The sequence below is a fragment of the Hyperoodon ampullatus genome (genome assembly GCF_949752795.1).
Source record: "Hyperoodon ampullatus genome assembly, chromosome: 11".
Lineage (NCBI taxonomy): Eukaryota > Metazoa > Chordata > Mammalia > Artiodactyla > Ziphiidae > Hyperoodon > Hyperoodon ampullatus.
The window spans coordinates 37414025-37431816 of NC_136924.1; the positions used below are offsets into that span (position 1 = coordinate 37414025).

A 17792-nucleotide genomic window follows, 5' to 3' on the forward strand; every position below is an offset into this window, starting at 1 on the left:
ATTTAAGAGTGATCTAGCAGAGTCATACCTCTGCAAGATTAGAGATGAAAAAGGGCGGGGCGGGGGGGCTGGCCTAGAAAAGGGAGGGTGACATAAAGTTCAGGTGCTTTGGATGGGAAGGAATGACCAGTAAGAATAAGTGGCAAATGCCTCACACAAACACTTCAAGAAGTACAGTGACTGCAGATGTGATCATGGCTCAAAGAGAGGAAACAGGACCGAAATTAAGGAGAAAGGACCCCATAGTCCGATGACCAACTGAGGAATGGGAAGTGTGTGCTCAAGTGAGTTAAATGTAAATTGTGTTCTTTAACCAAAGGCCATTCCGAGTTGGACTGGTATTTTGGGTGGGCTGTGGCTGTCATCTCCCAGTCTCCTAAGCCTCCTCCCTCCACCTATTTCAGGAGGGCAGGTGAAGGCAGGGCTACATAATGCCTGCTCAATTTGATCCTGCGGAGGACACGGAGGCGGGGGGCTCCAGTCTCCCCATCGAATCCTGAGTATTTCCCGAATTGGCATTAGGAAACCAAACGGTGCTTCAGGCCTCCCAGCGCGGGTAGCAACTCAGGCCGGGCTCGTAAGCGGGTCAGGATCTGGAAAGACCAGTGTGAGGTCTCGGGTTTCGGCAGTGGGAGGCGGGACGCCCACCCTCGCCCCTTCCCCAGAAGAACGCGACGAGGACCCGCGAGCCGGGGAGCTCCGCGACGCCGGGGAAGGCGAGGCGGGGCCGGTGCTGCAGGTCGTGGCCCAAGTGGAGGAAGCAGCCGCCGCCCCAGCTGAGGGAGTGTGGCCGGCGGCTTCCCGGGGGAGGGCGACGAGAACGAGCCCTTTCGAACGTTTCCAGCCGGCTCGCTCACTTCGGCCCGGCCCCGCCCGGCCCCGCCCCAGACGCTCGGCCACCGCCTCCTCTCCGCCAACGCTGGGTAGGTGTGGGGTGGGGGAGGACAGCGCCAGTGCCTTTAAGAGGCGTGGCCACATGCTCCGCCCCCACCTGCCCCTCGCGCGCCAGTGAGGGGTGGGGCACGGGAGGAGGTGCCGGGGCGGGGGGGGGGAGCGAGGCTTGCGCTGACGCGCAGGCGCAGTAGCCGGGCGACGGAGCGTGTGTTTCCAAAATGGCGGCAGCGATGGATGTGGATACCCCGAGCGGCACGAACAGCGGCGCGGGCAAGAAGCGCTTTGAAGTGAAAAAGGTTGGGTCTCGCCAGCGCCTTCCTCAGGGAAGCTAGAGAGGCGTGGATCTGGCTGGCAGGCCCGAGGATGGCCAAGGCGCGGAGGAGAGGGCTTCACTTCAGGGCGTTCCTGGGACAGGGTACCACGAAAGGAAGCCGGGGGGCGGGCTTTAGGGTTGATCGGCGTGACTGCCGCCCACTGTCAGTGGCAGTATTGGTTTCGGTAGGAAGCTGAGGGGCCAATCACGGAGGTGCTTATTGAGATACGCAGGATTGCGACTTGGCTGCCGGAGCCAAGCGCCTGAGCTGTCACTGGAGTGGTGGAGGGGTGGGGAAGGAGAGGGTGGGGTGGGAGGAAGGGGGAGTTGGAGTGCTGCGGTGGGTGGAGGATGGGGCGGTGTGGCGAATGGGGCGGTGTGGCGAAAGCCGGGAACCTGAGGTCCTACCGCTTTGGAGGCCTCTGAGGACCCGGGCTGGCGATCTCCGTGCCCCGCCCCTGTCCGAAGCTTGGGGTCCCTCTGAGGGACCCCGACTCGGTCCTCGCCTAATCGAGGCCTCCATTAGCCCTCTCTGGTCCTCGCCCCTGCCGAGTTAAAGTGTCTCGAGTGTTAACTCTTGCCTCTTCTGAGAGGTCTGTTGGTTTGTCACACAGCCGCCCCAGTCCTGTGGTCATATTCAGAATCCCGCTGTCCAAAAAAAAAGAAACATGGTGGAATTTGTTAAAAAGAAAATGCGAGCCCAAATCTTGTGTCATTTAGGGAGGGTTGAGTACTAGTTGCGAACGACCTGGTAAAAGTGGGAAAGCAGAAATGTGGGACGTGTCTTTTTGCATGAAATGCCTTATAGTTGTTTGCCAGCAGTTTGGGAGAAAAGTGCCGATTCCCACCCAAGATAAAACTGATCTGTACCAAATGAAGACCTGAAATAGGGAAGATGTTATTCCTGGAACATCTGGCTAAACCCTGACAATATTCCCCCTCCTAGTGCTTTTTGGCGTTTCATTGTGGGCCCTGCATGCTCAGTTACAGCCAGCAGCCATGTTGAAGAATAGAAGTAGGATTTTTTTCCTCCAAGTTGAAGCTGTAGAGTGAAAAGTGCTGAAGAAGTTACTAGACACTGAGAATTAGGCTTGAAAGAGATGAAGGTTTGAGAAGTACCACCAAATTCGTGGATGAAAGGGAGTTTGGGAATATTTATAATTGCAGAAGCCAGAGGGTTGAGTTACTTAAATACTACTTTTAGATAAACTCTTATGGAAATTATCTTAACTGAATATAACAGTTTGAGCATGTAAAAGTTGAAAACAGTTTATTTGATGATAGGAACTATCCAAAATTCTAGTGAATTTTAGAGTTTGTTGTGCAGTTATCTTGTAAGATTTAAGTGATGACCTTGTTCTGTGTATTGACACTGTGTAATTAGTTATCCAGCTTATCCCACGATTACCCGTTTTATGATCCAGTCATCATCTTAGTTCATTCTGTTCCTTGTTTTCGACCTCCCCATTCCTGCTTCCAAAGTCTCCTTGAAAAGCAGATATTTGTTTATGCAGAAATTGAGCTCTTCTGCAACTGCCAGGAGAACCTGCACAGTAATTCAAGTTTTTGATTATTAGACCTAAAACAGGCACTTATAAATTATTCCTGATTGGTTTGCATTGATATGGCTGACTAAACTGTAGGAAAAAATAAAATTAAAAGATGACATTCATTTCTGTATTTATATACTCAACTGTTTGGAGAATGGGTGAGCGTACGTGTAGCCTACTCTTGCTGTCTGACATAATAAATAAGAGTAATGTAACCTCTAGAAGCTCTTTTGTTTAGTGGTCCTTGTGGCCAAAAAGATGATAACTGCAGCATGAAATCCTAGAGTGTCGTGTGTGTGTTCTATGTGTGTCTATGCTTGTGTTACAAGGAGAGTAGAGTGCATTGTTCCCCCTTTTTCTCTTTGCAGTGGAATGCGGTAGCCCTCTGGGCCTGGGATATTGTGGTTGATAACTGTGCCATCTGCCGGAACCACATTATGGATCTTTGTAAGTAATTGGAGGAGGATGGGAGGAAGTTGAGAAGGTTACAGAGATTGCGGCCATCCTAATGTGACCAGTTTTCTTCTTCACAAGGAGATCTAAAGTACAGTAAGAGCACTTGAGGTCTTCTGCATCTAGTCCATTGGTATGTTTGAAATAAAGTAGTTTTTTATGATGTCCTGCAGGCATACCCCTCTCTCAGAATAAATCTACTCAATCTAAAGATGGCAAGGCCACATTTAGAATGAATTGTGGACACAGAGGTACTATTGATTATATCCTCTCTGTTTCCCATCTTGTAACCAGACTCAAAGGCAAAAATAGTGAAAGAAAGAAAAATAACTTTGAGCTAAAATGTTCTGTTAGAACTAGTTTTTGCTGGGGACTTATGAAGAAAAGAAGCCTGAGTATGGATTTTCAGTGTTAGCCCAAGTGTAGTTAAGGGGACATCACTGCCGACATCTAAATAGGCAGTTAATTGCTCTAAAGAAATTTAATTTAAATTTCCACATATTTCATTACACATAGTGGTCAACACATAGTGGACTTAGTATCCTGGTAGTAATAGGGGCAAGAATGTTGATCACACCAGGGACAGTCACTATTCATCCAGGTACTAAAATGGTTTTGTTACTGAGATCAGGAATAGGGCAAAGAAATTGCAACTTTCTTGAATTGAAATTATAACTTATTTTTTAAATGACTTACCTGCCTCTTCAGCTTTATCTTGAGCCACTCTCCTGCTTACTCTGGTGGTTCCTCTGACTTTCTTTCCATTCTTCAAGTGTCCATGCTCTTGTTTAGAGCCCTTACATATCCTGTTCCCTCTGCTGAAATGTTCTTCACCTCTTCTCCCCCTTTGTCTAAGGCAACACTGTCTAATCTAAATGTAAGCCTCAATTGTGAGCACATACGTAATTTAAAGTTTTCTAGCACTCATATTAACAAAGTTAAAAGAAACAGATGATTTGTATTTTATTTATCCTACTATATCCAAAATATTTTTATTTCAACATGTAATCAATATTTTAAAGTAAAATATTTTACATTTTTTTTGTACTAAGTCTTCAAAGTGTATTTCATACTTCCAGAGCATCTCATTTCAGATTAGCCACATTTCAAGTGCTCAATTCTCACACGTGGCCAGTGGCTACTTTATTGGGCAATGTAGAACTAACCCATAGTTGGTCTTCAGATCTCACCTTGAACTTGCTCAAAGATGTTTTCCCTGACCATACTTACATACACAGAAACACAAGCTATGCCAGTTCTGTTAAATATTTCCAAGACATCCTATAGTTTCCTTTGTAGCAGTCATTTAATTTAGTTGGTTCTTTATAATTCCATGTTATTTACTGATGTGTTCCTAGCATCTAGCATAGTGTCTCGTACTATAATACTACTATATCTAGTGAGAAACTATAATAGGTTCTCACTAGATATTTGCTCAGTGAATAATAAAAACACAAAATAGGAGACTAGTCTGTGGTCATTGCAACTTGGAAAGCACAAATCAAATATTTTGTGTAGGAAAACAATCATGGCATGTGTTGGTAGTTTACTGCCCTTGGTTTCTTTGAGTTTTGACCCTGTTTACCTTTTCACACAACAGTCAAAGCAGATCAGCAGCTACCATGATGTTTAATGTAGAGAGAAGGAACCCATCACAGAAAAACACATGCACAGTGTTAAATGTGCTAGGGTGGGGTTTTTGATTACGTGCTTGCCAATTCCTTGCTGTGTGTTTTCACAAGGAGTTGTGCCCAGAGAAAATTTTACTTTCTTGGGGCTCTTTTCTATAATCCTGACTTGTTTTTAACCTCTGTATTTAAGTCATTGTGTGTCTCTCTGGATGCAAGAGAATGCACTTCTTGGGAAGATGGTGACAGACAAAGGCCACTGATATTCTGTCTTATCTTAGTGTTGAACAGTTGAGGGGTCAGTGTAGGCTTTTAGTTAGACACCTGCTTTATCATATATTTTATTTTATTTTATTTTATTTATTTATTTTTTTTGTGGTACGCGGGCTTCTCACTGCTGTGGCCTCTCCCGTTGCAGAGCACAGGCTCCGGACGTGCAGGCTCAGTGGCCATGGCTCATGGGCCCAGCCGCTCCGTGGCTATGTGGGATCTTCCCAGACCAGGGCACGAACCTGTGTCCCCTGCATCAGCAGGCGGACTCTCAACCACTGCGCCACCAGGGAAGCCCATCATATATTTTAAATGTCAGATGCAGAAGTAGGACATTGAATTCCTATAACCAACAAAGTATTTTCAAGTCATGTCTTATGTTCATTTGATGAATATTTATATCCTGGGCATTTTGCAAGGTCTAGGATAAAAGACCTGAGATCAGTTCTTTACCCTTATGGAACATACCCTTCTGTTTATTACAGACACTAAAGAGAAATCTGGTTGCTGCAACTGGGCTTGTCTTCCTTTCAAAAATAGATAAATTATGATGCTTGTAAAAAGACACTTTTGGGGCTTCCCTAGTGGCGCAGTGGTTGAGAGTCCGCCTGCCAATGCAGGGGACACGGGCTCGTGCCCCGGTCCGGGAGGATCCCACATGCCGCAGAGCGGCTGGGCCCGTGAGCCATGGCCGCTGAGCCTGCGCGTCCGGAGCCTGTGCTCCGCAGCGGGAGAGGCCACAACAGTGAGAGGCCCACGTACCGCAAAAAAAAAAAAAAGACACTTTTGTTAAAGATGAAAATAAGAATCTTGATCTAGCAGTGGCCATTTTCTAATAAATTCTGGTCTGGCATTAAATGAATAATTGTATACAGAGCCGTAAATAAATGAGTGATTATGGCTGTGCTCCAGTTGAACTCACCTACAAAGCATTCTTGGTCTGCAGACTTCCTCTTTGGAATCCAAATTGATACTATCTGTCCTACTATAGCTTCATACTTATTTTGCATTGCCCTATTTCTTGGTTCTTTTAAAGAACACAGTCTGCTAGGTGTAATTTTCTCCACTGCCTCAGGTAATCTTGGTCCAGATGAAGGGGGCATCCAGAAGTGCTTAGACCCAGCTTCTGCCCGTAAGTTAGTCTTTTCCTAAAACCACAGGTCCATCAGTATTTTCAAAGTGTGAAATCTCTTCACTTCCAAGAAGAAGCCATTGCTTCCTTAGCATCCTCTGGTTGTAATGCTCCTGTATTGAAGTATAAAAGTCCTCAAGCTTTATAAGTCACATGAAATAAACTTCTGCCTTTGCAGGGGTCTGATAGGAACCTGTTGTGTGTTGCTTTTCTCTCTGTTCTAGGCTGACAGAGAACAGTTCCTTCCCCTGTTTAAACAAACGACAACCCCGATGCTCAGCCTCTGGACCAAAAGCTTGAAAACATTTTATCTTTGAGAACATTTCACACTTGTATTTAGTAATTTTTCATCCTTACCCCCTTTTATCTGACGTTCTGTATTGCAATCCTATTTCTGATCTTTTTTTATTATTATTAAAGTATAGTTGATTTACAATATTATATTAATTTCAGGTGTACAACATAATGATTGAATGCTTTTATAGATTATACTCCCTTTAAAGTTGTTATAAAATATTTCCTATATTCCCTGTGCTGTACAATATATTTTTGTTCTTTGTTAGGAGTTTTCTGATAAGAATAAATGTATATTTGGCCCCCATTCTCTCTATTTATAGAAGTGTTTTTGGTTTGCTTAGTCAGGTACTGAGAGCCTACTTTGCGCTAAGCATAGAACGACAGCCCCTTAAAAATACGTAGACCTAGAAAAATTTAAACATGATAATGTACCTTGAAACAGTTTCATTATTTACTTAAATAATAATAATTGTGCCTCTTGCTTAGCTAATTTCTTAATACATAGTCCTCATCTAACTGAGATGATCCAACTTGAAGGACATCAGATTTTATCTTCTCTGCCATCTCTTTGAATAGGGTGCATTCACAGCCCCCATACATTCTTGAATATATGGCATAGGCCCTAGATTCTCCACTTTTACCAGAAGGAAAACCAGTTATTCTGTTCGTAGTATGAATCTGGGTAGCATAAGCAACTTCTGTGATTTCAGATCCTTTGCCTTTCATATTTTTGAAGGGTGGGGGAAAGAACATTATGGTATATCTCTTCCCCTAAGACCAAATGTATGCATTAACATCTCAGCATTACTTTCGTACAATTTTACTACTTTCTGCCTATGGAAGTTTGAAGTAATTGTCTCCTATTAAATAGTCTTTCCTGAAGCTTTTTGTTCTTCAGAAGGGAGACTCCATTTAGTTACCACCTTCAGAGAAAGCACATTACACATTAGTAATTCTTGTTCGTTGAATATTTATCCCCAATAGAGCTTTACTCATCCTTTCTGGATCTCAGTCAGATTTTTTATTCTATTTAAGTTCCCTCCCTTCCCCCTCTATGAAATTGATATTTGGATACATTTGCAGCAATTTGCTCCATTCACCAGTCAGAATGACCTCAGGGGCAATAAGTGTCACTAAGTGGTAGCCCCGAGACTCCTCCAACCCGTTGGCCTCACAGATCAGCTGTGCTGACGGTGTTTTAAGGACTTGAGTTTTGACGTCCTCATGCGGAGCGTACACTGCACTTCGCCACAGGCCTCTTCACCCCCTTTTACTTGCTCTGTCCCAGCTCCATGTGTCTGCCTGACTCCTTTAGGGACTAGAGCTTGTCCCCCAGCTAGGCTTTCATGTGGCAAACCTGGGTGTTGTAAGGGCCTGAGAGGAAGCATTCACCAAGAATAGAGATGCCAGTTCTCAGAACAGTAAGAGTTACGAGGTGACTTTAAGAATTTACTAAATTTACCAGATTAGGAGGAATCACTGTCATTTGGACAAGTCAGGTTATGTTCAGAGTTAAAAAGTACTCTTTCCTTCCTTACTCTGTTTTTGAACAAGGGGGGGCAGTATTCATTGCAAAGCATGCTGTTAAGTCATATCTCTGCCTTCTCTATTCTTCACCCCTTTCCACATTCATTAAAAAACAATTATGACTAATTAACCACTTGAGATTTTGTTCATGTTTACGCCATCACCGCCAACGCCCCCCCACCCCCAGTTGTGTCATCGTGTAATGGTGCAGGTAGGGCAGCTGTAGGTGAAAAGGTTGTTGCCGGGGTCCAGTGCTGTTGTTGCTCTTGTTCCCACAGGCATAGAGTGTCAAGCCAACCAGGCGTCTGCTACTTCGGAAGAGTGCACCGTTGCGTGGGGAGTCTGTAACGTAAGGAAACATCTTTCCCTGTCAGCATGGCTTGTAAACATAGTACCACTTTGCCTGCTTTGCCAGTCTTGAAACTAACTAGGAAAAAAATGACTAGCCCACTTTTCTCCCAAAAGGTACACAAATATTTAAAAAACAAAAAAAAGATTTAAAAGCATTGTACTGTTCACCTGTTGTAGGGTAAAAATTATTAGTTATTGCAGAGACAATAGTTTGTCTTAATTATAAAGTGTACCAACTTTTGTCAGCAACATTTTGGGGATTCATCTTTGGGAATTGCCTTCAAAGCCTATGGTACAGTCTTTGGAATATTCTGTTAGTGGAAATCTTTACTTTCGTAACACATTTTTAAAAGGCTAGGTGTCTTGTGGAACTAAGGTGAATAAATTGAGTGTCCGTGTGTGTGTGTGTGTTTTAGGTGTGGCAAATGTACTAAGTTAGGGTTTGGGGTTTTTTTTTAATGTGGCTCATGCCAGAAATGTTTTGTACAGCATCTCTGGACTGAATGTACAGCCTTCTAGGGAGTGACAGCTGTGAAGGATAATAGACATCAAATATGTTATTTCCAGCACGTGTTAAAAATTCATCCTTACAGACATGTAGTCCCCGTCATATGAGCTAAAATTGTCCTGTGCGGGCATCCTGTGCCCAGGGGACAGAGGGCTCCCAGCATGACACAGGCCTAAGAAGTCAGACTCGAGTCAGACCATCATTCCCTGTCTCTGGGACTTACTTGCTAGGTGACTTTGGGCAAGGTATTGGCCTCTCTAAGCCTCGTATGAAACGGAGCTGATAGTAGATTGCATAGTGTCACAATCACGATGAAGTGATTTTATGTTAAAAAGTGCTTAGAGGAGTTGGGGGTTTTTTGGGACATGAGCCACCCATCTCCTTGCATGCCCCTGCAGTAAACCTTTCTCTGCTCAAAAAAAAAAACTGCTTAGAACACCTCCTGCATGCAGTAAGCGTCTTTGTTAATAAATACAAATAAATAAACTTTGGGGTGGCTGTAGTTCCTGAAGAGAGAGCTATCGGTACTTTTCTCCCTTGGGTTGAGGCTCTCCTCCCAGCCCACACCTTGTGGGGCACCTTCTCCATGCTGTCGGGGCCCTTCGACAGTTTCACAGTAGCCCTTGGCCAAGGGACAGTTTTTTTCATTTATGGGGATAAAGAATAAAGCTTATCGGGCTCTTTGCTCTCCCTGGCATCCAGGCGTATACTAAGAACCTTGTCACTTTGTGGTGGAAGGAAAAGGAGTGAGCTTCTCCTTAAATTCAGCTCAGGAGAGTCGAGCTCAGAGAGCCTGCCACCAAGAAGAGCCAGCAGGTGTGCCTGAAACCTTTGGACTAGTCCCAGGTTCTAGTGCTGGGTCTTCTACTAACCTGCTTTATGAATTAGGCAAGTCACTTAACTCTTCTGGTTTTCAGTTTCCCGTCTGTAAAATGAAGATAATAATAGCCGTCATGCTTGCTTGCCTGGGTTGCTGGAGGCTCCAGTGAGGTAATAGATGTTTACAGACTGCCTGCAAAGTGTGAAGCACCAGGCAGTGTATTTTGAGACTGCTCAGTGTACTCATTGATATGTCTTAGATGGTTAACAGGAAGAAAGCTGGGAACAGGGACATTCAAGGATGCTGTCACCAGCCCTGCAGCCTCATTTGCAGCCCGTCTTTCCCTCTGTCTTCGGAGGTGGCTGGGGAGTACAGGATCCTGTACTGCTGCAAGGTGCCTAACGGGGCAGCCGGGAGGTGGAGAAGGGTGTCCTGAATGCCCTTAGGTGAGCCTGTCCCCACCGCCTGGGGATTGAGAAAAATGCCTCCACTTGCTGCCTTTTGGAAATTTTGTTTTTTCTCTTTTTCAGAAATAATGAGTTGTGTGAGCGTCAGGAGGAAAGGGATCTTGCAAAGGGCCACTGCTCTGGGAGAGTCTTTGTCCTGTTGAGTAGCCCCAGTGCACCAGCCGTGGACTCTAGTGTTTGTCACTGAATTCTCTTTCTGTCTTTGTGCAAGACAATTCACAGATGATAATCCACATTATGATTCTTAAGTTCCATGTATGTTTTGGGGGGACACGCTGACCAGAGTTCAGGGCTGTTATTAAGCCAAGCCTGCCAAAGCTTTCATGGTGTGTTGGGATGTCAGCACTTCTCCCCTGTCCCCGCTCAGCTGACCCATCATGGCTCAGGTGAGGGGACTCTTGTTGTTCCGTCCGAGTTCGCTGCTCACACGAGCAGGGGCGGAGGATAAACATCCATTGCAGAGGTTCTGTGGTTAGCGTCTGCGCATCATTAACTCATACCAAAAATCTGCACACGGACTTTCCTTCTCCCCATATCCGAAGGCCAACTCCTCGCTCCCTGTCAGTTCCCAGTAGTCTTGGTACTTTTGCCCTTTTACTTCCTGTCTTGATTGTGGAATAAGCCCTTCGATGCTCTTTCAGCTGTTTGCGTGCAGTGTGCCCATCGTAATACTTCCTCTTACCCTAATTTTTTATCTCATTCCTTTTTAAGACACGGTCTCTCACCCACTAAAGGCTCACTGAGTACCAGGCTGTTATCATATCAATACACCTATAAACAAATGGGGAAATAAAGTCCTTTGGAAAGAGTTGAGCTGCGTGTGGAAGGTCGGGGAAGTGCCCCTCTCAGCTCTGGGTGGTGTCAGGGATGGCGCACTACCCACACTGAGTAGATGCCTCTGCTCCTGGGGTTCCCTTCTCCAAGGTGGGGAGGGCAGCTGGGGACCAAGAAGGGGGAATGTTTGAAATCCGCGTGTGATCAAGGGCCTCCCTGCGTGAGTCCCAGTAGAGTAATCGCCCCCTACAGGCCACATAGGACCAGGAAGCCCCACTCCATCTTCCCTTAGGGAAAGAGAGCTCACTGCTAGAACACCGCTATGCTTCCTAAATGCATTCTTCCTTTTGTAGGAATGACGTTTCTGACATGTTTCACTGGACTTAGCCTCGTACCTAAACAAGGTGTAACCCGTTGTTGACCTTTTGTCTCCTGTTGTGTGTTGCCTTCCATCACTCTTCTCCAGCCCCTGTGTGTAACTACCCCACTGCCCTTGAGATGTATTGTCATCAGAGAGCTGAGCCTTCACAGAGTTATTTTTAATAAAATGTATCTTTTCTTCCAGCATGCTTTTCACTTCCACTGCATCTCCCGCTGGCTCAAAACACGGCAGGTGTGTCCGTTGGACAACAGAGAGTGGGAATTCCAAAAGTAGGTGTCTCTGGATGTTTTTGACGTTTTCAGGTTGGGCTTTGTGGTCAGTATCATTCTTGGACTCACGTCAAGCTGGAGGGTGCACAGTCTTAGAAGATGGAGACATGGAACATGCCTTGTTTTCATAAACTAGCTTTTGGTTAGTTAGACAAGGACTCATCTATGTGGAAAATGCATAGGAGAATCCACATTAGAAGCTTGCAGCCTAGAGTTTCCCAACTATCCAGGTTCTATGAAAGTAGAAAATATGAGAATTTGCAAACTATTAAATATTTCCAAAATCACATCAGTAATAAGGCTCCAGAGGCTAACTAATGTCAGGTGTCTTTGCTTTGGGCTAGAATTATATCCACCTGTCATGTTTCATTGGTTTATCTCATGCTGATTAATTCTGATACAGCGTTTATGGCTCTCTCATCTAAATCATTATTGTTGTGGCTGTTAGTAGTAAGTAAATAAAACATGACGTGTAAATTTTCAAAAATTCAAGTGGCCAAAGGGTATACCACAGAAGATGAGTCTCACCTTGCTCCCCTCATCTCTTTCCTGGAGGTGACCGTCAGCAGCGGCTTCTTGGTGGCTTTCCCGAGTGTCCCCGTATATGTACTTGAATGTATTTGGATATACATGTAGAATTTTTTATATCTGTAGTAGTAATTCCTAAAAGAGGAATTTCTGATTAAAGAGTATGTATGTTTTTATTTTTGATAGTGTCAGATTTTCCTTTCCCAAGAATATATACTAATTCACAGTCCCTACAAACATTGAAGCAGGAGGCTCCATTCTCCATTTCTTGCCAATGTTCTGTTATCAAACTTTTCCATCTTAGCTACTGACAGGTGAAAATTAGTATTCAATTGCATTTTTAAAAATTTTCAGTGAAATTGGGCTACTTTTTATATATTTTTATGCCTACTATATTTTTGTGTGAAACGCTCTTTTATCTGTTGAATTTTCAGTCATTTTCTTGATCAAATTTTTAATGAAAAGGGAGATTTTTACTTAAATATGAGTTTTGACTAGCAGAATATTTTTATGTTTAAAAACCAATAAAAAGCTTTCTTTAGTTTGTGAAATGTTTACAGATCACTTATTGGTACAGTTATTTTGTTTTTAGACTTGATTATTTATTTTGGTAAAGAATTTTGAAAGTCTTGTGAAATGCATGTTCATTTTTTAAGAAACCTGCCACATAACTCAATATCTTCATACCATCACATTCCTTTCAGCAAAGTATATGCTAAGTAATGTGTAAGATATAAAAATGTGTGAGACAGTCCTTTCCTGTCCTTGGGGAGCTTGCATTCTGAGTGGAGCCATGACAGGTAATACATGTCAAGGCAGAAACACTGTTCTAAGTTCTCAAGAGGACTTTGTAATTGGCTCTGCCCTGGAGCAGGCTCCAGGTTCCGTCTTGGACCAAAACTGTCTCACGTAGCCCATTACATGTGCCTGGGGCTGAGCCTAAGGAGTGCGGGGTGTAAAGAACCCTGCTGTTGGGCTTTGACACTGTCACTGTATCCAGCTGGTGACTTTGCCTGGCCATGGTTATCAGTGCACTGGGAAAAGAAATTCATAAGAAGCAAATTGCAGCATGCTTTAATCTGATGGACAACTTCCGGGTTATTCTCCAGCCCTCTAACACACACTCTACCCTGTAGCTCTACCCTATGAGGACTTTTTTAGAAATATTTAAGTGAATTTCTTACGTGAAGTGCTTAAAGAATCTAGTACCCCTTCAGGATGATGGAAGCAGTGATGCAGAGTTCTAGTGCCCTGGTTTCTATCCATATAACAAAGTATTTTAATCAGAGGTGAACTGCCCACAAAGAACCACGACAAAAGATTATTAAGTAAGATAATAATGAAGGATTTTGTGTTCACGAAATCCATTTAGGGACTTCCCTGGCAGTCCAGTGGCTAAGACTCCACGCTCCCAATGCAGGGGGCCTGGGTTTGATCCCTGGTCAGGGAACTAGATCCCACATGCCGCAACTAAGAGTTTGCGTGCCACAGGTAAAGATTCCATACACGGCAATGAAGACCCTGTGTGCTGCAACTAAGACCTGATGCAGACGAGTTAATAAATAAATAAATAAATAAATTTTTTTTAAAAAGAAGAAAAGAAATCCATTTATATGTGGAAGAAATTTCCTGCCCTTGTTTATAATCTTGCTAGAGCCAACTTTTGGCTTCTGGGGAAATCAGAAAGGACCTGAGATCCATACCTAGTTTCTCTCTACAGTTCTCTTTCTGCAGTGCTGAGTGGACTCAGGGCTATAATTGGAACTGGTGATAGATTTTGAAATTGAAGGCTGTTCAGTTACTGGTTTCTGTATTTGCCTTACCCTAAACTTGCCTGAGGACTGGAGTTGAGGTGAAGAGGCCACCACAGGTAGGGGAGGCCAAGAGTTCATGCTGTCTGAGCCACTGCCTGGGGCAAACAGGTGGAGCTCCCTTTCACAAGCACCGGCTCTGACTTCTCCCTCTCACCTCCCGGTTACTGCCAGGCATCTGCCTGGTAGCTGGAAGGAGTCAGGTGGGTGCAGCTGAGTCCGTGGTGAGGCGGGACCGTCACAAGAAGGGGGTGATAAGTAAGATGTTATAGGGGCCGGTAAGATGAAAGGTGCAGAGACCAGGGTCATAACCCGGTCTTGGCACACACTTGTGGTCACTTACTTCTTTTCAAAGTTTTAACCAAGTTAGCGGATATATTTTAAGCAGGTTTTATAGTCTCAAACAGGAAATTACTAAGGAATTAATTAAATAATTTACCTTGTCTTTCAGGTATGGGCACTAGAAAAAGAGAATTCTTCCATCAAGCTCAACTGTATCATTAGCCATTTAATGACTTGCCCTCCTGTTACTTAATTATAAATTAGATAGAACCGTGTTTTTTCTGCTTTGTCTTTTCAGTTTGCTATTCCTACACCCATATTGTATTCTGTGTCAAATAAAATCCAGTTGGATTCTAGAACAGATGCCGCCTCTTGTGTATGTGAAAAAAGTGAACATAAAGGGACCCCTCTTTCTAGGTTGGAAAGCCAGCTTTTGAAAGTGAGATGTTCGTTCGTTAGAGCCAGAGCAGAGTTGTCCTGCGAGCACGTCTCTTGGTCATGAGGAAGCCTGGTCCACGGCCCAGCTACTGATGGCAGTCTTGGGCAAGTCGCCTCTCTGCTCCGAGCTCTTCTTCTATAAAGTGGCTGCTGAGGACTAAATGGCGTCATGTGGGCACAGAAAGAGGCTTTGTGAACTGTTAAGAACACTATACAAATGTTAACTTTGTGTATGACATGTTGCTTTCTCTTCTTAGTTTAGAAAAGTAAACTTGAAGAAATCTAATAAGTAATCTTGGCTGCCAAAGGAGTAATCTATGAACTCAAGTTGGAAATCGATGTCATTTAAAATTGAGTTAACAGGAGAATTCAAGTTTCCTTACCCACCACCACCCTTTGCAATTTGTTTAAAATGCTTTGGCTATACTAATCCAATGGCTATATAGGCTTTAACTGAGAGGCAGGTTAGTTTACTGCAGTAGTTCTCAAAGTATGGGCTGAGGACTTCCGAGGGTACCAGAAACCCTTTCAGCAGGTTCACAAAGTTCCTTTTCGGACTGCATGACTGTACAAGGCCAGTTTTTCTTTATATCCTTCAACCAAAGCAACGTATTGAATGAAGAAACAGAGGTGAGAATCCAGCTGTCTTCTACTAAGTCGGATATAAAAGAGGTTTGCAAAAATGTAAAACAATGCCATTCTTCTAATTTTTTGTTTTGAAAAATAGTTACTTTTAATAAAGATATTTACGTTAACATGTGATGGGTTTTTGTTCTTTTAAAGTCTTTTAAATTTCTCGGTCTGATTTCCATTGTAGTAAATAGATATAACCCACACCAAATCTCTTTGGGGTCTTCAACTTTTAAGATCATAAAGGGATCCTGAGACTAAACAGTTTGAGAACCTCTGGCTTAGTAATTAAGAACTTCGAATTCAAACCTGGATCGAGCCCAGCTTCCCCACTTTGCCACCACACAGAGCAAGTGCTCACGGAGAGGTGGCTGCTGCCATTGCTGTTCCTTTAGGGCTTCCACCCTCGGCAGAAATCGCTCCTTTAAACCCTTTTCAAGTGGCCATTCAAACTGCATGAATACTTGAGCAGTGAAGAGCACAGCACTTTTCACACAGGTGGCATTACATGTTTGGAGAGTTCTGCTTGGGTATTCATTGGGACCCTTGGTTGCAGGGTACCGGAATCCAGCTTCTAAGGCACGGGACATTTATGAGAGGGCTATGGAGCTATGTCCTGTAATAAGAGAAAGGGACAGAGAACTAGCTGGACCTAAGAATGAATGAATAGAACTGGGGCATCGCTGCTGGGATTCTCCCTGCCTGTATTTCGTAGAGACTAGCTTTGGTTTGTTTTTTTGTTTGTTTTTTTTTTTTTTTGGCTGCACTGTTCAGCTTGGGGGTTCTTACTTCCCTGACTAGGGATCAAACCTTTGCCCTCCGTAGTGGAAGCAGAGAGTCCTAACCACTGGACCGCCAGGGAATCCCTGAAACTAGCTTTATATATGACAGGAAAACCCTGGATGCTGACACCTCTTCTGTCACCTCCCAGTTTCTGCCACAAGAGAGGGACTTACTCCAAGCCCTGATTCCAAAAATCCCAGCTGTGTCAGGTGCTGACACCCGGACTAATCGGTAGATTCACTTAGAAAATAGTGGCCGTCTTGTGAACCTCAGAGTTGAAAGGTAGAGTCACAGTTCCCAGAAGAATGGGGGTGGTATGGGGCAGACCAAACAAGGTGTCTACATCTGCAAGACTTGCTAGGAAGTGTTTCTTACATTGAGCCAAAATGTCTCCTTGTAACAATTCAGTTACTCTTGTGTTGCCTCATGAAACTGGTGGACATAATTCTTCCCTAAGATAGTGGAGTTAATTGAGCACTTACTGTGTTCCAAACCTAGAGGACACAGCTGAAATAGACAAAGTTTTTTCCCTCAAATAGCTTACAGTCTAGCAGATTTTCTTAAAATGAATGACTGGTGGAAGCTACCTCTGGAGAGCTTGACAGGGCCCAGATCTGGGCTTGATCTTGACTTGCCCATTCTCTCTTAGATTCCTTCCGGCAGCCCCTCTTCTTCAGTCTGTCCCTGAAGATTCTCCGGGTTCTGCTCTGTCTGGGAGACCTCAGCCTCACCCATAGTCACCATAGTGGACCCCCAGGTGGCCTCTTGACAACTGATTGTGTGCATCTCTTCCCAAATCCACTCTTTTTTTTTTTAATGTTTTCATTTTTAACTTTAACGTTTTATTTATTTATTTTAACATTTATTTATTTGGTTGTGCCGGGTCTTAATTGCGGCAGGCGGGCTCCTTAGTTGAGGCACGTGCTCTCCTTAGTTGCAGCATGCATGTGGGGTCTAGTTCCCCAACCAGGCATCGACCCTGGGCCCCCTGCATTGAGAGCACAGAGTCTTAACCACTGTGACACCAGGGAAGTCCCCCAAATCCACTCTTAGTAACCTTGTGTTGATACCTAGAAATTGGCCACAGTGGTTGTATTTACACCACACAATTGAGAAATGCTACAAATCAGAATTTCTTTTCTCCAGAGAGCCTGTTGCTAGTCATTTACCAGCACCCCACTGCATAGTTACTGTCTAGGAACATGGCACCCAAATGTGTCCATTGTCTCTCCCTGGCTGTGTGTCTCTTGGACGCTTCAAACTCAGCCTGTCAAAAATGACTGACCTGTCATTTTCCCAAAACATACCCCTCCTCCTGGATGACTTAGCCTGGTTAATGGCACTGCCACTCATCCAATTCATGAAGCCATAGGCATTCAAAGACATTTTAGATATTCTCCTCTCTGCCTCTGCATATAAGTAGTCATTAAACTCTATTCACTCTGCTGTTGTACTCGCACTACAGTCTGTACCCTCTTCTCCATTCCCACCGCCACTGACAGAGCCCAGGCCTTCTTCATTTTTCTCTGAAACAACTGCAGTTCCTTGACTGGACATGCTGTCATTAGTCTCCTTGCTACAACCTGAGATGAGTCTTTAATTTGGTCTGATGCCCCCTCCACTAGTTGAGAAAGCCCCACCTTGAAGGATGCAGAGTTCACTTCCCATCGTAGACGTTGAGCATG

At 44.2% G+C, this 17792-nt stretch overlaps 1 protein-coding gene across 3 annotated transcripts; it reads left to right on the forward strand.

Moving 5' to 3' along the window:
• Positions 1 to 1100: 1100 nt before the first annotated feature.
• RBX1 (ring-box 1) lies at positions 1101 to 14611 on the forward strand (the record flags this gene model as incomplete). 3 transcript variants are annotated; one of them, XM_079715683.1, is made up of 5 exons in its annotated part: positions 1101 to 1190; positions 3126 to 3204; positions 8343 to 8413; positions 11550 to 11635; positions 14426 to 14581. In XM_079715683.1, exons 1-5 carry the CDS (start codon positions 1113 to 1115, stop codon positions 14436 to 14438), a joined length of 327 nt encoding a protein of 108 aa, XP_079571809.1. In that variant the 5' UTR covers positions 1101 to 1112. The 3 variants fall into 3 exon arrangements, with proteins under 3 accessions (XP_079571809.1, XP_079571810.1, XP_079571811.1); XM_079715684.1 differs by lacking the exon at positions 8343 to 8413 and having other exon boundaries at positions 14426 to 14611; XM_079715685.1 differs by lacking the exon at positions 14426 to 14581 and having other exon boundaries at positions 11550 to 11639.
• Positions 14612 to 17792: the final 3181 nt, after the last annotated feature.